Source organism: Pleuronectes platessa, chromosome 16, assembly GCF_947347685.1.
Source record: "Pleuronectes platessa chromosome 16, fPlePla1.1, whole genome shotgun sequence".
Lineage (NCBI taxonomy): Eukaryota > Metazoa > Chordata > Actinopteri > Pleuronectiformes > Pleuronectidae > Pleuronectes > Pleuronectes platessa.
Genome location: NC_070641.1, coordinates 20,797,349 through 20,823,823, shown reverse-complemented (window position 1 = coordinate 20,823,823; position 26,475 = coordinate 20,797,349). Strand labels below are relative to the sequence as shown.

At 44.3% G+C, this 26,475-nt stretch overlaps 4 protein-coding genes across 4 annotated transcripts; 2 read left to right on the top strand and 2 right to left on the bottom strand.

Annotated features, from left to right (window-relative positions):
• Positions 1–1,090: 1,090 nt before the first annotated feature.
• On the bottom strand, positions 1,091–4,929 carry drg2 (developmentally regulated GTP binding protein 2). The gene is made up of 14 exons (XM_053443494.1): positions 4,796–4,929; positions 4,476–4,569; positions 4,017–4,174; positions 3,778–3,867; positions 3,614–3,674; positions 3,311–3,401; positions 3,128–3,200; positions 2,752–2,842; positions 2,446–2,543; positions 2,215–2,291; positions 2,035–2,123; positions 1,891–1,949; positions 1,717–1,770; positions 1,091–1,439 (listed from the first exon to the last, which is right to left on the bottom strand). The coding sequence occupies exons 2-14, from the start codon at positions 4,537–4,539 to the stop codon at positions 1,353–1,355; spliced, it is 1,092 nt and encodes a 363-aa protein (XP_053299469.1). The 5' UTR covers positions 4,540–4,569; positions 4,796–4,929; the 3' UTR covers positions 1,091–1,352.
• On the top strand, positions 4,881–7,144 carry gfer (growth factor, augmenter of liver regeneration (ERV1 homolog, S. cerevisiae)). The gene is made up of 3 exons (XM_053443495.1): positions 4,881–5,291; positions 5,829–6,043; positions 6,329–7,144. Exons 1-3 carry the CDS (start codon positions 5,085–5,087, stop codon positions 6,489–6,491), a joined length of 585 nt encoding a protein of 194 aa, XP_053299470.1. The 5' UTR covers positions 4,881–5,084; the 3' UTR covers positions 6,492–7,144.
• Positions 7,145–8,309: 1,165 nt separating this feature from the next.
• Positions 8,310–13,438, top strand: syngr3a (synaptogyrin 3a). The gene is made up of 4 exons (XM_053443492.1): positions 8,310–8,433; positions 11,098–11,332; positions 11,731–11,876; positions 12,831–13,438. Exons 1-4 carry the CDS (start codon positions 8,332–8,334, stop codon positions 13,038–13,040), a joined length of 693 nt encoding a protein of 230 aa, XP_053299467.1. The 5' UTR covers positions 8,310–8,331; the 3' UTR covers positions 13,041–13,438.
• Positions 13,439–17,626: 4,188 nt separating this feature from the next.
• On the bottom strand, positions 17,627–24,654 carry znf598 (zinc finger protein 598). Its single transcript, XM_053443214.1, has 12 exons — positions 24,406–24,654; positions 23,433–23,545; positions 22,470–22,599; positions 22,108–22,319; positions 21,800–22,023; positions 21,560–21,659; positions 20,922–21,244; positions 20,750–20,825; positions 19,763–20,658; positions 19,273–19,438; positions 19,037–19,184; positions 17,627–18,870 (listed from the first exon to the last, which is right to left on the bottom strand). The coding sequence occupies exons 1-12, from the start codon at positions 24,577–24,579 to the stop codon at positions 18,496–18,498; spliced, it is 2,937 nt and encodes a 978-aa protein (XP_053299189.1). The 5' UTR covers positions 24,580–24,654; the 3' UTR covers positions 17,627–18,495.
• Positions 24,655–26,475: the final 1,821 nt, after the last annotated feature.

Sequence of the window (26,475 nt, the reverse complement as noted above, 5' to 3'; positions counted from 1 at the left end):
TGGGGAGCATTGGCTGGGAGTCGGCACCGTCTGAAAGAAAAGGCCCAGTCTGCCTCTGAGCACCGGGGGACAGCGACGGCCGACAGCAGGGCCGCAGGGGGAGGAGGCACCAGGGAGGGGTCGTAGGTAACTGCACCCCCCTCACCACCGGCTGTACTGCTGAGGAGGCGTCAAGGTGTGCAGGATGCTGTTAAAGACAATAACAGTGCACATTTAATGAGCACTTTATTTTAAGGCCTGTTAGTTTTATCCCTACTTATTATTAAAATTACTTATTTTTAATTCATTGCATTTTAAATAGTTCTGGAAATAGATGCAGTGCATTTACTCAAGTACTCTTGTCTTCAGCAGACTTCTGAGGTATGAGTACTGGTACTTTAGTACTTCGGTTTTCTAATACACTTCATACTTTTACCTCTTTACATTTCACAGAAATATTAATTAATTTACATTTATTTGTCAATTCAAGTTACTATTTTAGTTTGCACTCTCATCAATGAAACAAAAGATAAATACATTATGATGTTTTATTATAGGCTGTGATAACACCAATTTCATACAGGGGGAAATAACCCAAGCTTAACCCAGCAGAATATAAAGAATTTAAACTAGAATGGCACACACTGTCCCTCCAGCCAGGCCCTGACAGTTAAATTCAATCAAGCTGCACCAAATTAAATGTCAACAAATGTCAACAAATTTCTTATCTCACAATGTTTAACTAAAAGACATAATAAATTCCCAGATCCAGCCTGTTCTCATCATTTCATCGTTACCTGGAATCCATTTAGTAGTTTTTGTAGTTCTGACTTCCAGGTGAAGTAGCAGATTTGTTGAGTCCGTCACCTAAATGTGTTACTCCCCTCATCTCTGTGGGTTTTCAGCTATTAGCTCAACATCTCCATTATAAAAAAATATATTTTGTAATTTACCCTATTTATGTAAAATGATTGAATTTGAAGATTTTTGTAAATACAGGCAAAGACAAAAAGGTGGTTAAGCTTTATTTAAATAAAAACATAACCCAGGTGAGCTGCAGTAGACAAACAGATGTTATAAAAAGATGATAATAAAAAGCCAACTCAAACAATTATTTAATGTTTTAGGGACTTTATTGTTTTTCCCGTTTTCTCTCAGAATCATTGACACATCTTCCTTTTATCTTAAAAGGTAAAATAAACTTGTTTCTGTCCACAACTCAAATCTTGTCTGTCTCTCCCGGTTTTGTTGGTTATCATATACAAAATATGAACGGTGGGTGTTTTCCATTGCGGTGTATCTACTGTACAGTACTTTGTTTTTATTTTAACTCCTGCTGCTCCGTCTCTCCTCGCTCCAGTCAGGGGCTTGTTTTACTTCTTCACGATCTGGATGACGTCCTCATGCTCCATGATGTGCGTCAGGCCGACTCTCTGCGGGCTGTACTTGGTGCTGGTTCCCTGGAGGCCCAGAACACACAAGGGTTCACATCCAGATACAGAAGCAGTGTTTTCTTTAATTTAGTTTGGTGCATGATTTCTTTTTTGGGTGTGTTGTGCACCAGGGCAGCTCTACTGCCACCATCAGATCTCCAGCTGTCACTGTACGATGTAACACCTTTCATTTGTAACATCCCAGCTCTTTCTTTGTTTATTTTAATGTACAGTTTTGTTTGAGTAGTGAGAGGAGGTAACTGATTAAGGTTTCAGGTCAATAACTATAAAAAACTGAACTTACCCAGACAAGTGCATATTTGAACTGGCCAACTAAGGTTCTGTGGATTCGATGGCACTGCAGGGAGAAAGTAGAAGAGACATATTCCTCATTAGTTATATAAACTCTTCACATGTAAACTTAAGGCAGAGTTATGATGAATATACACGTGTGTGAACAGTTTGCATTTTTACGTACCACATGTTCTACACTGGCGGCTCTTCTCATGATGATGGCATCGCCAAAGTCCGGGCGCTCTAATGGAAAAATTAGGAATTTAATTTATAAGTTATGTATCATTTAAATGTGATAAAGGGTAAAGGAGGACAGATATAAGTTTACCTCCTCTTTTCTTAGTATAAATGCAAATCAGAGCCAAATATTCCCACAGCGTCTCCAACAGGTAATCCAGGTTCAACTTCATCCCACAGCTGAAGAGAGGGGGAGAGCCGTTAAAGTCATATACATACAAACAGATAGTAAGATGACAGGTTTCCAAAGAAGACGCTGGTATCCACACACCTGATGACAACACTGTTAGGTCTGCGAGCCAGGCGGTCCACCTCCTCGATGGAGATCTGATCCACCTTATTGTACACCTAAAATCACACAAACTATATGAGGGAGGGAAAAACTCTAAACAAACACCGGCAGAGAGACGTTTTTTTACTTTGTGAACAATACGAGCTGCTGAAGTTATAAAATCATCTTTGAACTAATCAAATCCATTTTAAATGATATAAATTGACGTACATATAGACAAGGCATGTAAACTCTGTTCCCAACGATGACGTCGATGAACTCGTCTGGCGTGCTGTCCTCCCTGAAGAGGACCTCGGCGTTAAAGATTTCTGAGGGGAGCGGTTAAGGAAATCAGCCGGATGCTAATGTGAGTTGTTTACGAGTTAAATCCAAAACGTGAGGATTTTATCCCCTGAACTTCCCTGTGTGAATATACAAAGTCAATTACTGGTGGGAAACCCAGAGACAGGATGACAGAAGGCGAGTAAGACGGACAAGAGGGACGGGGAAATGTTTGTCGATGTCCTTGAAGGATACTGTATTCATGAAGGATGAGCTGGACGAGCTTCTCGGAGCAGTGGGTGAGAGGAACTGTGGAGTTGTAGGAGAGGCCACCACCTTTCTTAGGCTGCAGGGAAAGGCAACAAAACACAAATTATTATGAAATTTCGAATTATGAAAAAATTATTATACCAAGCTTCTTGGTTTTCAACTTCTGAAACACTTCAGTCCAGGTTTTTAATGTTCTTCCTTTATATAAATTTAAAACTTCACCAGCACTTTACACGGCATCATTTCTCTAAAACTAATAAGAAAGATCTCGGTAAAACTAACTGTTGATGATCAAAACCTGATTCTGAATGTGTGTGATGAAACCTAGAGAGGGAAAAAAAGATGAGAGGAGAAACTGTACCTTGAAATAAATATTTGGCTTTGCCATGTTGAGTCTGATGCCCACTGACTCCAACTCTTTTTCCAGAAGGGATCTAGAAACAAAAAGGAAATGTGAAGGTGAGAATTTGTAGATGAAAACACAGTAAACTCCCACATGTCCCAACAAATAACCGCTTTCTAACAAATGTGCTAACTCACACACCTCTGAACCTCTCCTTTGGTGGCATCCAGCATCATGATCACCACATCTGCTGTCCTGGCGACGGCGATGACCTGCCGACCTCGACCCTTACCTATCAAAAGGTGGAAGGTCAGTGAAACACAATGGTTGGTTGGAGGCTCGGTTTTCTCACAGAGCTATACGAACCCTTACTGCCACACGGCATGTAGGAATTGTTTTTTAATAAATCATTAACGACTATATCTGATCAAATCAATCTATGACACTTAAAACCATAATATTGAATGTTTGTGATTCCTTCAACAACATGGAAGTGACTCGTACCTTGGGCAGCCCCCTCAATGATTCCTGGCAGATCAAGCAACTGGATGTTGGCCCCTTTGTACTGAAGAGGAACAAATAACAGTGTTAATGTTAGATTAAGTTGTTTTTAGTCACAGTTTTTACATAATGTACACTGATATGAATGTGTGTGTGTGTGTGTTTACCTCGATGACACCAGGTATGCAGGTGAGGGTAGTGAACTCGTAGGAAGCAGCTTCACTGGCTGTTGATGTCATTAAACTGAGGAAGGTAGACTGGAGGACAGAGGGATTTTCATGAGATCATCACAATCTTTAGAGCGTCACAGACTTAGTTAAGCATCGTATTGTGAATCAGTTTCTCTTTGAGCCTGTACGAGGACCAGGGAGCCTCATCCCCCTCGTCCGCCCTTTTCTCGACATACCTTACCCACAGAGGGGAAACCGATGAGAGCAACACGAGCGTCTCCTGATTTCATGACATCGAAGCCCTCTCCTTTGCCCCCCGCCTTCGAGGGCTCCAGAAGCTGAGCTCTGTATTTGGCTAACTTGGCCTTGAGCAAACCCAGATGGTACTCGGTAGCTAAAAGGAGAGAGAGATGAGGGACCAGGGTTACAAGGTTTGATGACTTGAGTTCAATTTAACGAGTCAAGTTCGAGCTCGAGATAAAAACAATGATGGAAGTGAGCTCTGTTAATCATGGTGGTCACTGTCAGGTGGCCATATTATAAGTTATATATAAGCATAATAGAGTATAAAAACAAACACACATTTACAAACACATAAACAAACACACACAGCAGCTAAATGACAGTTCATCCACAATGCAGCTAACACTTAGCCACCGCTCTCTCTCTCTCCTCTACCTCTCTCTCTCTCTCACCTTTGTTTTTCTGTGTCCGGGAGATTTCTCTCTCAATTTCGGAGATTTTATCCGTAATCCCCATGATGACGGTCCAGGTGATGCCTCAGCTACACTGTCCGGGGGAGAGGATACACAAAAAACACACACACACACAAACGTGTCACTCCACAGTTGTTAGCTTTGTTAGCATCCTGGCTAGCAGGCTAACATGGCTACCAAACAGCTTTAAAGCCGCGATAACCGTAGCGAGTCAGCGCGTGGAAGGTTTAAATTAATATCGGTGTAGAATTAATGTAATGTCAAGAATTTAAAGATGTGTTAAGATGGTTTAATCTTACACTTTGACAGAGGCGACACTCGGCGGCATGCACAGGGGACGGATGTTAGACACCGGAACAGGTTCCTTGCCGGTAAATGGTCCGGGTGAAACAAGGAAGTCCGAGGAGACGTTGACCCATCACCGGCTTCGCTCGTCGGGACCGGACGTGTAACAGCGTCGGTGCTGCAGCTCACAGACTCGTGTGTTAAACAAGAGGTAACACGTCCGTAGAGTCTGGTTCTCCGTGTGTGTGTCGGTGCCGCAGCTCAGTCGGTTAGTAGCGAATGCACTGACACCGGGGAGCGAGCATGGCTGCGCCCTCGGGGCCGAGAGGACCCGCAGCCTCTGGCCCGTTCCAAGCCTTCCCGTTCCCGGTGGGCGGCCCGGCTCCGGAGGACGGTCCCGGGAAGGAGCCGCAGCAGAGCGGTGAGCCGAAGAAGAAGCCGTGTCGGGCCTGCACGGACTTCAAATCGTGGATGAAGACCCAGAAGAACCAGAGGCCAGCAGCTGCTCAGGTGACATGAGGTCAAGGTGGTGGTAGAGCTTTTAAATTGAAGGATTGTTTGATAGTTTGTGATATGAAGTTGTTTATTCTGTAATCACCGTATCAGAGATTTGCTGCTTTATAACAGAGTTAGTCTGGGAAGACACCTGAAGACCTGGTTCTCAGATCATCCAACAATTACCTTCACTATTGATTCATCCGCACATTATTCTCTCAGTTATTTGTCTATAAAACTTTGTGACAGTTCAAGCGACGCCTTCATTCTGTCCAAAACACAGACATATTTATTTTGCCATCATCTGTGTCAGCTAATCAATACGTTAACTAGTTTTTTGCAGTTTGTCTCCATCTTTTGTCCAAACTTTTTAATGTCCTCACTTTACTGGTCCACAGTTTTATGTATTTATCATATTTGACTCTGATCTCCAACAGCCTGCCTGTAGCCTCGATACAAGGATCTGACTTCTACATCTAACTGCACCATAAGTCATCCACCACCGTCCTGCGTGTGTGACTGTGTCTCTGAACATCTGTTGTCGTCCTCCAGGGGGTCGGAGCCACATCGGTCGAGCCACCAGAGGACCCACAGTGTCCACTGGACAGGGAGGAGCTGGGACGTAGCTCCTGGTCCTTCCTGCACACCATGGCGGCGTATTACCCCGAGCGGCCGTCCTCCTCGCAGCAGCAGGAGATGGGACAGTTCATCCACCTCTTCTCCAAGTTCTTCCCCTGTGATGAATGTGCAGAAGACCTCAGAGGAAGGTCAGTTCTTTTCTGTAATATCTTTTAGTGTCATTATGAAACTCTGGAGGGAGAATGGTATATTATTGTTATGATATAATCTGATGCTTGTCATTCTTTAGTTGTGTTAAGTTTCATCTAAAATGTCACTTTTTCATTAATTTCTCTATCCTGTCAAATCTTGTGCTACACGGATAAAGACTTATTTCTCCCACCTGTAGGGGGAGCCCAAGTGGATTTCTAACATTGTTTTTTCTATTACATATCTTTAATCAATTCTCAATGGACCTGATTTCCTCTCCACAGATTAAAAACCAACCACCCGGACACCACCAGCCGCCACGCCCTCTCTCAGTGGTTCTGTCGTCTCCACAATGGCGTCAACGTCCGGCTGGGGAAGCCCGAGTTCGACTGCTCCCGTGTGGACGAGCGCTGGAAAGACGGCTGGAAAGATGGTTCCTGTGATTGAAGGATTGTGTCGGGAGCGACTGAGGGATGTGAGGCGGAGACAATAACTTCCTCCTGTCAGTGTGGGAACAAGCTCAGGTCTCATGTGGGAACACTTTATGTGAAGAGTGAGGTCAAAAGGCTTGTCATGCTTTGTGGTTAGTTATTATAACTGTGATTATAACTTAAACTTTGGACCTGCTGTTAATTCAGGTTATTGAGGAGAGTTACAAATAAATTCAACATGTGAAACTGAAAAAACATGGAGGGACACGCGTTCTCAACATTTTATCTGTCTAATGTTGTTCTTCTGACTCATGTTTGTGTTTTTGACCAATTTAGCTTCTGGATGTTGTTTTTTCAGATCCCAAATTGAATTCATCAATTACAGATGTTGGTTTCTAGGCTGTTAGCTGTGTTTTGCGATCCTGTTTGATAATCTATGTATTTGATTGATAAGAAATATCTCCTATAAAATTAAAATACCAAATATGTCACAGAAATATATAGATTTATATTTTACATTGTGATGATTACAGAGTGTATATTCTTGAACCATATTGTGTGTGTGTGTTTTAATTATGATTTGGTGCTGAAATAATTTAATTTTCAAATTAAATGTTATGTTGCGTCATTTATAAATACAGATATGTTGTTGGTCGCATCTTCACAAAAGTGATTGTTCATTTCATGTCAGTGTAAATTGTCTTTTGGCCGAAGCTCAGACAGAATGAGCCTTTTTTTACGACACCACATTGGTCACATGTCACGATTATTGCAAATATCCCATGATAAGAAACTTCTGACTATACTTCTTGTAGTGTTTGGCACAGCTACATCGTCACATGACTGCTCTTCATGCCATGGCTCATGAATTAGGAATGTTTGAGAATAAGGAGTCAGGCAGGAATTCTTCCCTCCGTATATAGCTTGTCCTCGATAGTCTTCAGGGCCTTTGAGGACAACATTTGCTTTACCTTCATAAAAGCTGCAGGGAAGTGTCTGCCTGTGACAAATATGAAGTCATGCTCGCTCTGTGCTTTTCTTGTGGGGAATCTTGAAAAATGCAGAGGAGTTAACATTCTATAACACAAATAAACTATTTTATAGGCAGATTTCCGTATAATTCGGATAGACATGGTGTAACCTAAACCTTTAGTCTTTTTTTCTTGCCAGGTCTGGGCCACAAGTAAATCATCCCAATCCCACATGTCAACCAAAGGTGGCCCCAACTTGTTTTGTGGTCTTTGTGCCAAATCCACCATTTACCACATGGGCCAGATTCCCAGGTTCATCTCCAGATTATACTTTGCCACTAGAGCACCGTGTGTTTGCTTTTTATCAAGGGACAACTGGGCCAATTGAGGTCCACATCCATTTTGCCTGGGCCACATAAAGGCCAGAAGTGGTCCATCATTGCCGGAAGTGGCTCACATCCGTATGACGTGGAAACAGAGGAAGAAGAGGGTCAGCAGTAATTTAAAGTAAAAGACGCAGTTAACTGATGAAGAAACAATGAACATTTGTCATATTATAATTATTATTTCATCACTGTTTTGTTGTATATTTTGTAATCTATTGCTCAAGTTCCATGCAGTTGCTCTTTGTGACTGTTATTGCTTAAAACAAAAAACAAATAAAGAGTTAATCATAAAAATAAACATACAGTCAGCCTGTAGTGCGCGGGCACGACCCCCCCCCCCCCCCCCCCCGCACTCTACTCACCGTGACCGCCGCCGTGCCCGCGCGCCTCCTCTGGGTGCGCGCATGCAGGACCCGTCCCTACAGCAGCAGCCTGCCGCGGAGCCGTGGAGCCGGGAGCGTGGAGCCGCCAGGAGCGCACCGAGAGAGAGCCTCAGAAGATGGACGGAGTGGGATCGTTCGGAGCGGGCCGGACCGGGTCCAGCATCGACCCGATCACCTTCGCCAAGCAGCCGCAGACCATCCTCAGAGTGCTGTCATGGGTAGGAGCGCGTTTTTATTTTATTAATTATTATGTATTGTTGTGCTGCTGTTTGTGTGTTTGTGCGCGCCTCAGTGCGTGTGGAGAGAGAGATAGAGGAAAGGGGGGGGGGGGGGGCTCTGTGTTGTCGTTGCGGTGCCAGACTCGTGACGTGTTCTCACCGCAAACACAAGACCCCGCAAAACCCTGGCGCGGTTAATAAGCACCGTGCGTAAAATGGAATAAAACCCAGGAAATTGATGCTGGGTGTTTATGGATCGGTGCAGGGTGTAACCCAGCAGGCCTGGTGGGCATCTGACACCATGACACTGGTTTCACTACAGATGTTTATTTCACACATCTCCATCCTCACGCGCGTTCATCTCAACACATTTATCCCGAACACGCGCAGATGTGCAGTAGAGCGAACCCTGGGATGGATAGAAAAAGAGAAATTCATAATTCAGCAGCATGCTCGTCCCCGCTGCTGATCATAATCATGAGTGTATGTCTGCATGTAACAAACAATTGCGTTAGGCACCACACACACAAACACACACACTCACACACGTTTTTTTATCTCAATCACATTATCAGCTCATATGATTTTTTTTGCCGATTTACCCCTGAAACGGTCGTCGTCCGTCACCTCACCTGTGATTGGTCCGCGGACTCCATTACGCACGCATGCAGGGGCCGCGCGGAGACGCGTCGGGCCCTGACGTTTGATGTAGCGCGTCACCTTTGGATGACACGGAGAAGAATCTTCCTCAGCAGCACAGAGGACTGACATGAAACACACACAGAGAGCAAGTCATCCTCGAATTCATCCTCATCCTCATCCTCATCCTTATCCTCATCACGAGCTCTGTGCTGGTTGTGTTTCATTTGTTCTCCTGATGCTTTAAAGCGAAGGTGAGGAAGATTTATCACCGAGGTCCCATCACATCGTCAACACTGCTGCATCCGAGCATATGAACCATGTTGTATCTGAACAATGGGGCTTCTTATAAATACTCTGGTGGTTATAGTGGTCAGAAGTAAAGGCATTAAAGGTTCAGCGTGTAGAATGTAGTGACATCTAGTGGTGACGTTGCATGTTGCAGCTGAAGACCCCTCAACTCACCCCCCCAAAATGCTAGTGAACCTTTGGTAACCTTCAGTTGTCGTAAAAACTCAAAAGGTGCTAGTTTGTCCAGTCTGGGCTACGGTAAAAAAACAACATGGCGGCCTCCGTAGAGAGGACCCGCTCCTGGTGTAATAATAAAGTATTTAAATATAAAGGCTCATTATAGTGTAAGGAAAAGAACAATTTGTACAATTTAGATGAAACACACTCGTTAAAACATTGCTATTCAATAGAGAATAGAGATATTCTCACTTCAACCTCTTTTCATGTTGCCAATTCTGCTCTTCTTTTCATTTTCACTTCATCCTACACACAGAGAGAGTCTATTTTTATAAAGTGAATAAAGAAGAGGGAGGTAATGCAAATAAAATAAAATAAAAGGAACTGGGACAAAATGTACAAATCACAACCAAGAAGCACGAGTGAATGAGCACATGGGTTCCGGAAGCCTCCTTACTGTCAATCTAACAACACCAGATTCCACAGAGTTATAGATCGAGGTTTCTTTAATGTGTCTGATTTCTTTCTCATCAAGATCCATAATTTATTCTTTGAGAAATCGATGTCTGGTAATGACGAAGGAAGCAGAAACAAATTCCTAGATTCTCTCCCTGATCTGGATCATTATTGCGTAATCTTGTTTACAAACATACCAACCAACAAACAGACAGACGGGTGTGAAAACAGAGTCAAAGAGTAAACTACAGAGAAAACAGTCAGTAGTTGACTTTCCCTCGAAAGTAAATCCTCCATGTTCTCCTCCTTCATCCACTCTCTACACGCTCTCGTGATTTAAAATCCTGCCATGTGAAAGTTTCTCCTTCCATTTTGGAGATGCAGCTCTTTGACACATCAGACTGATTCATTAAAAGCACCAGTTTGCGTCTGCGCCGATTATATCCACACATGTGATCAGTTTAAAATGTGGACCTGACATTATCCCATACTCCACCATCATATGACCCAAACCCCCCAGTGTGAGCACATCTTGTGTGTGTGTGTGTGTGTGTGTGTGTGTGTGTGTGTGTGTGTGTGTCACATGGCCCTATTCTGCCATGGAGCGTTTGTCAGCTGATCAGTGTCAGTGTGTGAGTCCAGAGCAAAGGGAGAGAGAGAGGGAACGACAGAGGACAAACCAGAGAGATCACACACAGCTATAGTAGTGTTATTGATAAGAATGGAATTTACTAATGTAAGGGCGAGTGAGAAGTGGCAGAACACGAGCTCATAGCAACTTATATCGCGTCTCCTCACTCGGCACACAAGCCGCCTCGGGAAGATGTGATTCTTAAGGGGAAGTGAAGCATCCACCTCTTCAGTCAGTCAGAGAGAGAGAGAGAGAGAGAGAGAGAGAGAGAGAGAGAGAGAGAGAGAGAGAGAGAGAGAGAGAGAGAGAGAGAGGAAATTAGGTTAATGCTTCTGGTCTAAGCCATTCTCTCTCTCTCTCTCTCTCTCTCTCTCTCTCTCTCTCTCTCTCTGCTTGTAAAAGAGACACAAATAAAAGGAGAGAGATAATCATTCGTTCGTTAACATCCCTCTCTTCTTTCCCGTCTTCAGATATTTTCCCTGGTGGTCTTCGCCTCCATCGTGAACGAGGGCTACGTCAACATGGGCAGCGAGCGTCTCCACTGCGTCTTCAACAAGAACGCCGACGCCTGTAACTACGGCGTGTTCGTGGGCCTCGTGGGCCTGCTGGCCTGCTCCTTCTTCTTCCTCCTCGACTACAAGTTCTCCTCCATCAGCTCTGTCAAAGACAGGAAGAAGGCCATCATGCTGGAGGTTGGCTTCTCAGGTGAGGAGGTGAAACCGGGTTGACAGCCAGAAGCACTGTGTTCAGTCCCGTGGACATGTTTCACAGTGGGAGTGTCTCGTTATACTCAGTGGGCCAACCTTAGAGACACATAGGATATAAATAGTCTCCTTTCAAACACTTGATCAGTTTCAAAGGCAGGATTGAAAGGGATTCCCCCCAAACAGCCAGCACACTTACTGCTTTGTTTCAGATGAATGCTTTCATGCACGAGAACAGGAGATATGAAACCTGTAAACTCACTTCAAAGGGTCACGGAGATGAGAAAGTATTTTTGATTTAGAAAAAGGGAACAACAAGCAGCTTCAGGTACCTAGGAGGTGAACAACTGTTTGTTATCATCTTCACTTGTGTTGTGACACGATGTCGTGTTCCCACAGGTTTCTGGACCTTCCTGTACTTTGTAAGTTTCTGCTTCCTGGCCAATCAGTGGTCTCAGACCACGCCTGATGAGCTGCCACTCAACGCGGGGGCAGACGCAGCTCGGGCAGCCATCGCCTTCTCTTTCTTCTCCATCATCACCTGGGTGAGGACGTGCAACCACACAAACACACACTCACACATATGCAACAATACAAACACACCCTTTGTGGATATAAGAATAAAAGTTATAGGAGGTGCAGATTCTAAGCTTTAATCGGAAGTAAAGCAAATCCCAGTCCTGCAGGTTCTCTAGAATCAGTTATGAGTCAGAAACAAATGAGTTACTACCAAATAATCTTAAAGTTAAACTACTCAATCTACATTCAAGGAAATCACTAAGAAACTAAACTGAACTCTGGGATCAGGAGTTGGACATTCCTTCTTTCACTGAGCTGTTTGACTTTGAAGAGAAAAATTAGCATGACTTCGAACAAAGCCTCAGGATTAAGGCCTCCTCCTCCTCCTCCTCCTCCTCCTCCTCCTCCTCCTCCTCCTCCTCCTCCTGATCAGTCAGGCCCCTGTTTGATTCATCCATGACCCGAACTGTGACCAGTCATCCACGTATGAATCAGTTTAAGGTGAAACTGGTTATGCATTATGCTGAACCATAGTTAATCTTCTGCACTGAACCTTTACTTTAAGTTTGGAGGGACATCAACATCTTTGTGTTAAAGGGATTTATTTGGATACACGCAAATTCCAAAATACATATGAATAATATGAAGCCAGCAGCCACTTAGCTTAGCTTAGCACAAAGACTGTAAACAGGGGGAAACAATTAGCCTAAGTAAGTCACCCTCTGCTTGTCATTTGACAGAATAAAGGTTCAGGGTACTTCCACATTGGCTTCACTTACCTGAACCACAGTTTGTTAGTTAATAACTACAATATAACTACTATAATTAGAATAAAAACTTACATTTTGTCTTTATAGATGTTTTTTCCAGTCTAATATCCAGCTTTAATAATTTCTGTGTCTTACTTTGATTGGTGCAGCAACGACACTTTTCTTAACGCTGCCCCTCCCTCTCTCTCTCCACCCTGCTGCCCCCTGTAGGCGGGTCTGACGGTGCGTGCGGTCCAGAAGTACCTGCTGGGCACGGACATGACCCTGTTCACCACGGAGCACATGGACGGCGGCGCACCCACCCAGCCGTACCCCTCCAACTCACCAGTAGGCGTAACCACTGAGACCACAGAGACCTACCAGAGCCCCCCGTTCACTGAGAACAACGCAGCCCCCACATACCAGGTTCCCATTTACTAGAGCTGACCGGCCCGATGGTGGAAGAGGAAGCTCGGGGGGGTGGAAAGGGATGAAAAGTTAAAAGAAAAATCGCTTTCTGTGATGTCACACGTGCAGTTGTTTATATGTTGATCTGATTTTTTCTGTCACTGTTAAAAAAAATGGCCTCCGCTTCTCCGTCTCCTCGTCTCGTTCCCGGTTCCTTCCTCAACATTCCAGCTCCGTCGGCACTTTTCCAGAACCTGTAGTCGTGTTGAACGCAGCGTCCTCGGATCAGAGCAGATGAAAAAAGAAAGAAAGAAAAACCAGGAAGAGGGAGATAAAGAAGAGGAGGCCGCTTTGCAGTATTCAAACACTATTTAGTAAAAAGAAAAAACAGAAACAGAATTAACAATTGACCGACTCCATTTGGTTTCTGAACAAAGGCACTCACATCTGGCACCTTCACTCATCTTCCTCCTGTCATCCATCCAAGCCGTCACGGGGAATGTTTCTTTAGCTTCACACTCTCTGGCCGTTCCTCCCTCGTTCCCCGCTGCAGTGAAACGTGACCACGTGTGTTGAATTCTGCATGTTTCCAAAACTTAGACATCAACTAAGTGCCATACTGTGCTGTGCGTCTCAGACAGTGACTTCATTTAGTAGATATTCACATGCTGTAAAAGCAAAAAAAAACAACGATGACAACTTTTTGTGACCAAGTGCAATATCTCACATTCTTATGTAGGTAGGTATGTACCGTAGCGTAGGTAGGCTAGTCACCGCCCGATTGAGTTCAGGCACTGTCTCAAATTACTGACACGTCTTTGGATTGTACTCGCAAATCTCAGGCAAGTGGGACACAGAGAAATTGTCGATCTGAATTGTTGCGCTTCCCCCGGTGAAGTTTGTCGGACGTTGTATCGCACAGATTCACCCGCAGAGCTCTTCGCTGATTTATATATATATATCGTTACGCCATCTTTTTGTCTTCCTTGGTATTTTAAAGTCCATTATTCTACAGGAAAACAACATCACAATGCAAACTACTCCTCGAGGACGTTGTCACGATTCAGTTAAATATCGGTCTCAGGCCCGGATGAAGGAGTCAAATGGGTTTAAAACGCACACATCAAGTGCCACAACCTAGAAAAATGCTTAAAATGACCAAAAGAGGCAAAAACATTACGATAGAGAGAAACAAGACGACCCCGACTTTCCATGTGGGGTCTAGCTCCATGTGCAGGAGGGGGGGGGGGGAGGCCTTTTGCTGTGTTATCTCTGAATCCATCCACGGTGCCAATGCCTGTGTGTTACAGTTTTTTTGAGACAGTGCCCCGTGTTGAGTGTCGTACGTGTTAAATTGGGGCAAGTGGGGAGATTCAAGTCAGGTGTGTTTATGTTTACGTTTTAGAAGCTGCCAAACTGCCCTGTGTTCTTATTGCTGTCCGTTGATTACCACGTTACTACTTTGTCGTTAATGTCCGTGGGATTTTACGTAATCACAGTGCAAAGGGGCCGGTGGTGGTGGTGGTGGTGTGGGGGGGGGGGGGGACAGATGAGCTTTGATCCTGGGAAGGGAGGGGGGGGGGTCAGGTCGTTGGATCAGTACAGTCTCAGGCAAAAGCAAAAAAAAGAAAATGCCATCTACCAGGAGATGGGGAGAGTAATATGTTTCCACAGTGACAGGGGGCGGAGGTGGGTGGATGTGGGTCACTAATGATGTAGATAGTCATCATGCCAACGATGTGGGTGTGTAGCAGTGTCTCTTGTGTCGTGGTTCACATACACTCGCCATCAGTGAATATGTATTCTCCGTGTGTGTGTCTGTGTGTGAGTGTGAGTGATGCGTGTTTGAGAGAGACACGTGGGTCTGCGTGTTCGTGTGAACTTCGTGACGCTTCAAAGTTATTTTCTCGAGTGTGCGTTTGTCAGAGTTTTAGTGCAGAGGAGGAAAATCATAAATCTGTTGGGAGCATTCGATAATTTCCACTGAATAACAATCGTCTCTCTGCAGAATATATTATATCAGTGTCACAGTCAAAATATCTCGAGTTATGAAATGAAAAGAAATGACTTGCTCTGTGTTTCCATGAAGATGAAAAAAAGCCAAATATGAAAAAACTTCCTGTTTAAGTGAATCGACCTGTAGAATATCTCGCCTGTTCTTCTATCTGATCCCATGTAGGCGGCGCCCCCTGCTGACCCGAGTAGGCTCTGCAGCAGAGGCATCGCTGAGGCTCTCCTGAGTTTTCAAAGTTATCATGATTATAATGCATGGAATTGTTGTATAGGACTCATTATATATTGAATACTGTGTCATTCTTAAGTTGACTCCACAGTGTTTTTGCAAAGTGAGACTCGCCGGCCAATGACGCAGCTGACAGGATTCCCTCTTGTGTTTTATTAATCGCTGTTTATTGTCAGAATTCTGCCCAAACAACTTTTCTCTTTAGTGACGTTACCTCGAGCTCATGTTGTTAATCACATCAATACATGCACGAGTGTGTATATTGTTTTTTAAACGTCCAGGGGGGGAAAGATGTGTCTCCTGATGTGGACTTTAAATCTCAAAAATCTCAAATCTGAAACCAGAATCCAGAATCCAGGAGCCTGAGCTGCAGGACGCTTTATTTTCTGTTATGGAAGCTCATAGACAAAACAGTGTTTAAAGCAACTTCTTCTTATTAGAGGTTTAGAGGTAAGTCATAAAAGCATAGAGTTGTTCTGTAGGTAAATGGAGATAAAGCCCTGTCTGTACTTTTACTAGTTCAATCACTTAAAAGTACTAAAAACAAAGAGCATGGGTTTTTCCTGACTACCTGTGACTGGGTAGATCAGTGAGTGATCGACGTGAACTGAGGGATATTTCACTTTAAGACTTTAGTTTCGGGAAATAGTGCAACACTGGTTTCGGTTCTAGATTTCCAAATCCTTTCAGGTACTCGTGGGATGCTGTTGGATCTACGTGGTGCAGCAGTCAAAGGTCTACACTTGTGGCTTCTTTTCATTTGTTGGATCCTCATCTTTCAGACAGCCACTCATCACATCTGACATTATTGCTCCTTATTATTGTGCACAAATGCACTGTCATGCTGCAATAATGTTAAATGGGATGATCATCAAACCATTTAATGCACATAAACTCTTAAATCCCCCAAATGTAGTGGTTTGCCTCATTAGTGGCTGAGTCTGTCCTGATTTCCTCTTGGATTTAAAATGAATTTGAAGCTAAATAAGTGTTGCTTATACACTCTTATGTTGCATAAGAGACAGAGTTTAGTGTCCATCGTATGGAAAAGGAAATCAATGTAAACTCTTATGTTTATCAATAATTTTAATTATATACAAGCATGCTGAAATATGTGAAAAACCACAAGTGTAGTCCTTTAACTCTGGGGGTTGGGCTGCTAAATGGTTGATTGGTGTGACTGGGGTACTGATGGAGGTACTATAGGGTACTGTCGGGTTGTATTATTGTTCTCAGTGCTTCAGTCTCTTCAGTCCGTGTGGTAGATAAAAAAATAATACAAGCATATGTGTTTTGTGCTCTGGCCCATGTACACTACTGTGGTTATTGGTCGATTGTAAAATACAGTACGTTATTGAAGTAAATGGAACCTGTGTGTGATGATGTCCAAGAATTGGTTTGTCCTGTATTAATGGAAAAAAATAAACAATGATAATAGTTATTATTTATTAACTAGAATGCAGTCTTTGTTGGAAATACTTTGTTTGACCGTCAGCACCGAGATCGGAGCTTCGTGTGACGTTTTGCTCGACGGACACAAACAGGTTCTGATCTGAAGTGAAGCCATCACCTGTGGGGATTCCAGTATAATACAGTTTGTTGATGTTAAAATATCTCCCCCATATAACACTGATGATGATAAAACATTTTAACTCCATCGACCCGCGAAGTGAACACTGATTTTGTGTGCTCCCCCTTTAACATGTTCCTTCTGGGTCGTTTCTTCCTGTTCTGAAGGTGTTTGACCTCTTCAGTGTAAAAACACGCTGTGTACAGAGATGTGTGTCACTGTCTATTACCTGGATGTCTCCGGACCGCAGTCTGACGTCACTCCAAATAAAAAAGAGAACATGTTTTTTGGACGGTCTGTTTCTGTCCCTGAGTTTCATGTGTGACGTCCGGACCACTTAGGAAACCTTCTATCAACTCCACTCGGGATAATCGCTCTAAACTTGTTGAGGAAATATCAGTTGTAGATTTTCTTTTTCACTATTTTAGGAATGAAGTGAGGAGCAGAACAATCTGTTGATGAATTTTTTATTAATGTAAACAAGTGTTCCCTTTTAAAAATTGATCCGAGTATGTCTGCAGTTCTTTTCGGGCTAGTATCGCTTTCTCCATGCACAGTAAGAATGAATGATAATACACACCACTGCACTACACACAGCTGATTAGGAAGGACAGGATGGTACATAGATTATTAAGCATACAACTAGTGAAATTGTTAATTTAATTGTAATTTTTCCCATAAAACAGTGTCCACCAGACTCATTATTATAACCTGGGGACTTAAATAGAAACTGAGCTTCACGTCATCATTTCATCCTTGAAAAGAAAAGACTATTTAAAGTCGGTGAAAAACAGGCAAGGACACATGTTCATTGTTTAGGATTCTTTAGTTTCCATTTGAAAATTTGTGCAACACCACTTCTTCCGATTGATCAGTCCGTAAGTCAACTAAGAAACCAGATCCACTGGTGAGTGACGTGAACAGAATAAATGAAAATTGTACACAAAAATCATACAAAATTTAAACCGTGAACCATCATTTGTTCTAATTAATCTTTCTTCCTCCCTCCCTCCCTCCCTCCCTCGCCTCTGACAGGGAACCACCTAGTCACTCAAACACTTTCCTCTCTTTGAACCAGCCGACATTAAAAAGCGATTAAACAGCTAAAGTTAAATAAGTTTGTAGCTAAAAATGTTGAACTGAAGACGTTTGTTTATTTTGCTTTTTAAACAAACAGCCCCTCTGGGGAATTATACAGAAATATTACCTGATTTTGACATAACATCAGATTCTTTTGTTATCTGTGTGAAAGCACAACGAATGAAGGTACAAAATGTAACTCAATACAAGTTTGTCTTGGGAAGCAGAACATTCTTCAAGTAAAGCCTTAGCTCGTCTCTCATTAAATAAAACGATGGTTGTGGTTATACAAAGCCGGTGGCAGCCAGAGACGTCCTCAACGGATGCGAGCTGAAGGAGAAGCTGAGCCGGAGCAACCCAGTGACACTGTGAAACCATTCACGCAAACCGATCAATATAACCCTCATCAGAAAGTAAAAACACCATCAACCTTCTTTAATTCAGCTTCACTATGAGATATAGACCCCGAGCTCCTCTGAGACGTCCTCACGCAGGAAACAGGCGCCTGTTTTACATACTGGCTTCTGCAGGGCTTTGACAGGGCGACGGGGGCCACTGAAAACACACCCGTGATGGCAACCGGAGCAGAGGAGGGGCTAGCTAATGATGCGGCTGATGGACTGCAAGGAAGGAAACTCCTCAGTGTCCCGGATGTGCAGGGTCTTGTGGGAGTTGAAGTCTTTGCGGGCCAGCACCTGTCTGCAAGTGGGGCACACCTGACAATCCATCTCAGCTGCTATGTTGGCCCCACTGGTTGGCATCTGCCAGGCGTTCTTCTTGTTCTTGTTCTTCTTTCCTCCCCCACTCCCCGGCTGCTTCTCCAGGGCCTTGCAGTCTGCGTGGGCACTCAGCAGCTCCTGCTGCTTGCCGGTGTCCGGAAGGAGCACCAGCAGCTCGTTGAAGATGCGGTTGAAGTCTTCTCCGAGCAGGTCCTTACAGCTGCAGTGATACTGAGCTCCTGATACCACACCCTAAGAATAAAGATTCAAGTTATAAAAATCAATCTTTCACTTGGAAAGTTTCTGTTCTAAACCCCGATTCTCTGTTGTAATAATTATTGAGGTACAATTAAAAAAATACACAGATCCAGGAGAAGTTCTTGATTAATAGATGAGTTCAACATCTTCAACGACTTACTTGTCTGAACTGTGCAGAGTGGGTTTTAAACTGGTTGAACTTTGTCTCATCGTCATGGAGGTACATCCTAATGGACTGGATCAGCTCCAGATTTCTCTGGTGGAAGTCTTCTGGCACTAGGTAACCACTGCTTGACACCTTGGGCGGCCTGGAGGTGAAAAATACATGAATAAAGCACTGGGTCAACGGATTTCATCACCAAAATCTAGACATGTTAAACACAAACAGCCGCTTACAGGTTGACTGCAGAAGGAGCCGGCTCTACCACGTTGCTGTTGAGGGGGATCCCAGTGAAGCCTGGTGGAGGCTTCGGGCTGGAGAGTCCCAGACCAGGTGGAGGCGGGGGCATTGTGGAGGAGGAGGCCGGCGCTGAGGCCTTCATCGGGAAGGAGGACTTGAAGCCTGACAGGAAAAACACTGAGTGAGCTCCGAGGGTTAAAGTCAATGGGTGTGCTCCGTACTCAGACCTGATTGGACAGCTCCGGGAGGAGCAGCAGAATACCAGTGCAAACAGCATTGTAATTGTAAATGATTTAACATAAAGAAAAAACTATTCACACTTTTCCCCAAAAATTAAACTGGAATTCAACAGTTTTTCATGACATTTTTAGAAGTTGCTGATGTTTAATCATCCGTGAATAGAGATTGGATGTAAAACAAAAGATATTAACAGAATATTGAAGATAATAGCATGATGTACTGTACCAATAAAGTTCTTATTATTACCTGGTGGAGGTTTCTTTGTCATGAGAGCAGGAAAATCCTCCTCTTGATTTAAAGGAGGGTCTGTGTGGAGAGGAGGGGTCACTGCTAGTGGCTCCTTACTAATGGGTGGTGATTTCTCAATGTGGCCATTTGTCAGGCCGCTCATCATTGCCGCTGTCACAGAGCTGGAAGGCTGTTTGTTGCGGTTTTTCTCAGGGACGTTCTCCTTCTGTGCAGCCGTTTCCACAGAGATTGTATTTACAGGTGTTGTCACAGTCGAAGACACAGACGAGGAGGGAGCAGCCGGGTTCTTCTGCTGCTTTTTCTTCTTGCTGGCTTTGGAGGTAAAGACATCAGGGTTGGGGGTTGGGTTTGCAGGGCTGGGGGTCACGGTGGGGGGTTTGCTGTTGCTGCTGCTGCTGTTGTTGTTGCTGCTGCTGCCTCCCTTAACGGTGAGCAGAGAGGAGATATCCAACATGGTTGGCACTGAGCGGTACACCTGCTGCTTCAATCCTGCGCTCTCATCATCTGACAGAGGAGGTGCTGCCTTCCCGTTCTCCCCTACTTTCTTTTTCCTCCGTGAAGCCATCGAAGCTGAGGAGGAGAGGAGCTGAGGGCCAGAGGGAGCAGATGAGAGGGGAGGCGGTTGTCTGGAGGAAGGTGGAGGCTGGGCGACGGGTTTGGCTACGGCCGCGTTGCTGGACCAAGCAGACTTGGTGCCTGCTGTGGGTCTGAGGGGACGCACTTTGGACACAAGAGCAGGAAAATCCTCCTCTTGGAAATTGGACGTCCTCCTTGGTGGTGCAGAGTAAGCCGGGGTCATGAGGGATGTAACAGCAACAGATGACAGGCTCGGGAAATCGTCTTCCTTCAAAACTGGAGGGGCGACTGGAACGACTACAGGAGCAGGCTTTACACTGGAGGGACACACACAACAAGAGAGATTCAACATTTCAGCTCACTTAAGTAATGCAAGACTTTTGGTCTGTAATGCGTGTGAAATATTACATGGGTATTGCAGCTGTGGCTCCCAAAACTGGGAAGTCATCCTCTTCTCCTGGATTACCGCTCTTCATTGTTCTGACTGTCAAAGAGGTGACAGGAGACGTGTCACAATCACTAACTTTCACAACTTAAACACATAAAAGCACTTGGAAAAAGATCTTTAAACTTTTGTCACCTGGAGGTTTATTTGCTGGTTTGACGGGTCCGTTCCTGTTTCTGGGCTCTTCCTGTTCTATTCTCTCCATTCTCACCATCCTCTCCGTCCTCTCCGTCCTCTCCATCCTATCCGTCCTCTCCGTCCTCTCCATCCTATCCGTCCTCTCCATCCTATCCGTCCTCTCCATCCTATCCGTCCTCTCCATCCTCTCCGTCCTCTCCATCCTCTCCTCTCTGCAGTGTTTGGGAGTGCTCCTCTCCTGCACTGGTCCTCTCTCCTCCTGTCGACTCATCGCCATGGAGGCCCTCATGGCAGCTTCCATCTGCCTGTCCTCGTCCTCTCTGCAAGGACAAACCCACATTTACAGTCAAATGCAACAACAAGCGGGACAAATACACACAAGGACTGAAAATGGACTAGAAGTCACTTCCAACAGCAACTAAAGATAAGATAGAACAGTAATACAAAATAAACAGTGAAGCCTTCAGTGCTACATTTAAATATGGCACAGAGGTGAATACAAAAGACACACAGATAGATAGAATGTGTGCGTGTTTATGAAAGAGACAACGTCATGTGAACATTAAATATCTTCCATGCTTCTTCTGGCACCAGATTCTCATGTATTAGACACAGAACTGATGATTTAGACTCACCGGGAATATCTCCAGCTCTTCTGTGCCCCTCCCCCATGAGGCCTTCCTCTTCCTCCTCGATTGTGACGCATCTCCTCATAGTCCTCTCCTGTCATCACACCTGAGGATATACGCACCCTCCTTTTATTTCACATTCGTTGTCTCCATAACACAGTTATATTAACAATAATCCTATTCAAATGTCCGGTACTGTGAAGATTGGAAAGTCTCCAAACACAAAACAACGCTCTCCTCACCAACCTTCATTTCTCCTCTGTTGCTGTTGTCTCGGGGCGTAGTTGAACTGCAGGTCGATCTGGCGGTTCTGTCGAGCCTCTGCCCGGTTCTTGCTGTGGGCTGAAGCCTTGTGGGCCTTGTAGTCGATCTCAGAGCGGAATGCATGGGTGAACTGTTCTGAGGCACAGCGACCTTCCTCACACAGGTAGTGACTATCTCTGAAGTGCTCGCTCAAGTACGGGTAATCACTGTCGGCCACAGGGTGAAAGGTAAATTATAAATGAAACACTGGATTCCTGACCAAACAGGTTTGTGAAAAATGTTATACACACCTGTAGTATTCCTGAGAACCGTCTGCATCGCAGAAGTGGCAGAAGTAGTGGTCCCTGCGCAAGTGTTTCAGCAGCTCGTCATTATCAAGGTATCGGTCATCGCAGAACTTGCAGAGCGGGTGTCCTCGGTGACTGGTGTCGTCTGGGTCTCCATGTGCTCTATGACGTGCCAGCTCCTTACGGTTGTACCACTTCCGTTCATGGGAGAATATCTGGAGGAGAGTTTAAAGAATAAGGGTCTGACAGCGCTACAATGTTGATGTTGTGCCAAAAAAAAGTCCTCAATAGTTTTATATAAGAAAACAAACTTATTTGTTCCTATTTTATGTATTTATACATATGTTGGACCTGGAAAGACTAACCCTGAGATGCTTTGAGCAGAGCTTACAGCAGAAGAGCTCGTGCTGCTTCCTCATGTGCTGCTCCAGCTCCTCAAACCTGGCGAAATTCTTTGGCTCTGGACAGCGGACACACTCTGACAACATCAGATGCCTGAGAAAACACACAACATTTGATAAGAAGCTAATCAAACCTTATCCAAATGTCCTGGTAGGGGGGAGACATCAGGGCAAAAAAGCCAGTTATATACAAGAACAAGACAAGTCAAACAATCAGAGTCAATTATAATTTCAGAGAAAGTTTAGCTAAAGGCTCTCTTGACAATTACTGCATCCTTTCCTGCTTGCAAGACAGTATATTCCACCACATTCACAAACATCTAAAATAATTGCTGAATGCAAAATTGGTATTTGCAATGCAATGCAGAGTAGTAGTTGTTGTAATTTGGATACAGGAGGAGAGGTAGTTAAAAACAATAACATCTTATGGAAGAGTATCATGAGGAGACAATGCTGGAGCTATTGCTTAATTCACACTCCTACTTTTAGTCACCCTGTCTCTGTGCGTCATGTCAATCAATCTCCTGCAAGGCTAAGAGGACAAAGTTGATTTTCAGAATATAGGTGTGTGGCATTAGTCACTTTAAATACAGTTGTCTATATGTGTTGCCATTTTAAAGTTTACACGTCATGGTCAAAGAGATGTGGTTTTAGTAAGGCATCCGGTAGAAAACCATAATCTTATTACTGTGCGAATAAGTGTATATTTATTTAACTATCAATGTAATAACATTGGGTAATTGTTTTCAATTTTGCATTCATCACGTGTACCATCAACACACCCACTCGCTCGCAGTGAACCTTCCAAAAATATCAATGGGAGGGTTGATTTCTGGAAAAAGTCCAGGGCAATGGAATCTGACATTTGCCTTCTCGCATACATCCCCTCTGAAGAATTAGTCTGAACACAGTGGGATAGAGCAGCACCTGTACTGAGCGTAGATCTTCTCGTCTCCAAAGTAGATGTCGTGCTTCTTCTCACACTGGAACTGCTGGAAGGGCAGAGAGGAGAAGGCCGCCAGCTTCTTCACAAACACCACCTGAGAGCAACGTGACAGTCAGGAAGAGCATGAGAGAGGCTGCAATGCACGGTGTAAACAATCTCTTATATCCCAAGGCAGGTTTTTTTAATGGGAAATTAAAGACTCTGCTCATGCACCACTGCTGCTTCATGTGTAGGGTACCCCGTGGAATTCTGGGAATGCACTAACTTTGCAAAGCCCAGAAGGGAAAGACAGTCACAGACAGGATCCAAATAAACCACAACAAGCAATACGCAGCTCTCAGTTTCGTTTTTAGTTTGGATGATCACAGATGGGAGTGGCACGGTTCGGCCCGTGTGACACAACACTGTCCAGCTGGACTGGACATGAGGTAAAGTCCACTTATTTGACGCTGAAGGACACATGTCCGAGTCCCCGGAAGTAAAGGCCAGCTGACACACACACAGGTATCTTATGTACAGAGGCCGAGGAGGCACAGTTGAACCATGGGGCGTGCACGCGCTGGCTAACGTGAGAGTTTGACAGCTGACATCGACACAGCAGTTCATTCATAAACACGTTAAATAACTGCGATCACAGAAACACGCTGTGGTCACGTGGTTACAACAGTGACTGGGGACTTTAAAAAGGGAGCTTGCTAGCTAGCCCCACATTAATGGGAACTACCAGTGCTAGCTAAGCTAAGCTAACGACAGCGAGGAAAAATCAGTGAGCACACGCCGCTGTTTGTGAAAACATGTTTTAACCAGCAGTGGTTTCCATTCATAATAAAACCAGTTGAGACTGTGCCCTTCAAACTCTCATATAATCCCCACCAGCACCGGGAAGGGAGGATGCGGCCTAACTGGCACGAACCGGGCTCCATCCCCGGGCCACAGTGGCGGAGCGGTGCCCACCTTGTCGAGCTCCTCGCGGCACACGGCGCAGTACTTCTGCTCGCACAGCGCCCTCATCTTGGTGGAGCAGCGGTAGCAGACCGGGTGGTCGCATTTCCCCAGGGCGAAGATGTCGACCTCCTGGCAGCACAGGACGCAGTGCCTCTCCGTCTCCTTGGCGGGTGTGGGAGCCATGTTGGTTGGAACGGGGAACGAAGTCGACCTCGAAGTGTTTGTTATTGCGGAGAGAGACGCGGCGGCCGCTGGGATTCTTACGTAATGCTGAAAGGCTGCTACCGCCGCCGCGTCACGAACGTTACGTATTTGTCCGACGTGTAAATCATGTGGATAGACGCGGCACCGCGATTTGGACCCGTCCGGATGCTTGTGAGTCTGTGAATCCGTGGTCCACGTGTGTAGCACAGTGGGAACCGGGGCTACACTGGACTGACACGTTAACTACTAGCACGCGACTTTAAGTAAAGAGAAGATATATATATATATAAATGTTAATTATCTACGTGTTTACATCGATAGAGATCACGAGTAATTAACGTTTAATCCAGGATTCTGCTTTAATTCAACTCAGCCAATTACAATTAAATGAGGCTTTAATGACCTTAAAGCCTTCGAAGGATGGTTCACCCCAAAAATGAAAATTCATTGATTATCTACTCAACCACTAGGCAGATGGGGGCTGGGTGAAGAAGTGTTTGAGTCCACAAAACACTTCTGGAGTTTCAGTGGTAAATAGCGTTGCAGTGGAAATCCAATAAATTGAAGTACATGGTGTCCACTTCTTCAAACTTACAAAAAAGGAAAATATAATAAAGTGCCTCCATATTGCTCGACAAAGCAAATCGACAATTTACACCATGTGTTTTTGCTCCTCAAATTTTCTCGCTAGAACTGCAGCAGTAACTATAAGAAGAAGATGTTAGACATTTATGCTAAAAACATTGTAGCTCCCAAGTAGTTCACACGAGGCCAGAGGTCTTTGTTAGAAAACGGGGTTTTATTTCCAGGTCGAAGCAACCTGTGAGAACTGGGTTTAGAGAGAAAAATAAATGAAAATAAATACAAATTCACAATATGCAAATGTCCGTTTTTACAGCAGCACAACAGGTGTTACATTACACCAAAAAACACTTCACACACACCTCACATACAGCCCGCAGCTCAATATTAACTTGCACATTTACAAACTTAACTTACATAAACATATTCACAACTTTACATAGTATGCAAATCACTATCACGCACAACCATGCAATTGAAAGCAACACAATAAATCGTTCACATTCTTCTTAGATATAAATAAATGATAAACATACCTCGTCCACTGCTTACTACTTGAGGGAATCTTATCTTATTGCTTGTCCTTTATAGTTTTTTCTTCTTCTTCTTATGTGCTTTTACTTTTAACTTTAATTTATAGCTTATTGATTGTGCTGCTTCTTTCGCGCTGTTTGGCTAGGTACGTCGCTTAAAGGTGTGGTGTAGGAAACATATGACGGCGGCAATTAGTTCCGCCCCAGTGCCATTATAACCAGTAGGAACCAAAAACGGGAGGTTAACCAACTAAACAAACTGCCAATGTGCGGCAGTTACAAACATGGTGTAAATGATTTACATTTGAAGAAGTGGTCGCCACTATTTATGCATTCTATAAAAACACACACACAATAAACACGAGGGAGGAGACTGATGCTGTATTTTGATACAAGTGCTACAAGAATAACATATTTGATGTAATGTTTAAACTGTAGCTCTTCTAACAATCATCAACACTCTTGACATAGGTTCAAAACAAGCAGGCGCGGCGCGTCCCATTGGGCAAGTCGGGCAGTTGCCCAGGGCCTCGGCCACCAGGGGGCCTCGTCGTATTTATGATTTTTTTCTTTATTTTTCAAATAAATCACTCCTCATGTCCTCCTTCATTCAATATGAACCCAATAGCAAGACAGGCTTCATCGTACTTTCTTTTCAACTTGGTTTTTGAACACTGTGTCTTGTTTGTCACTGACCGGCTGCTTAACAGGAACGAGCTCTGATCTCACTCTGTGTCTCTGAGCGAATGTGAGAGGGCGG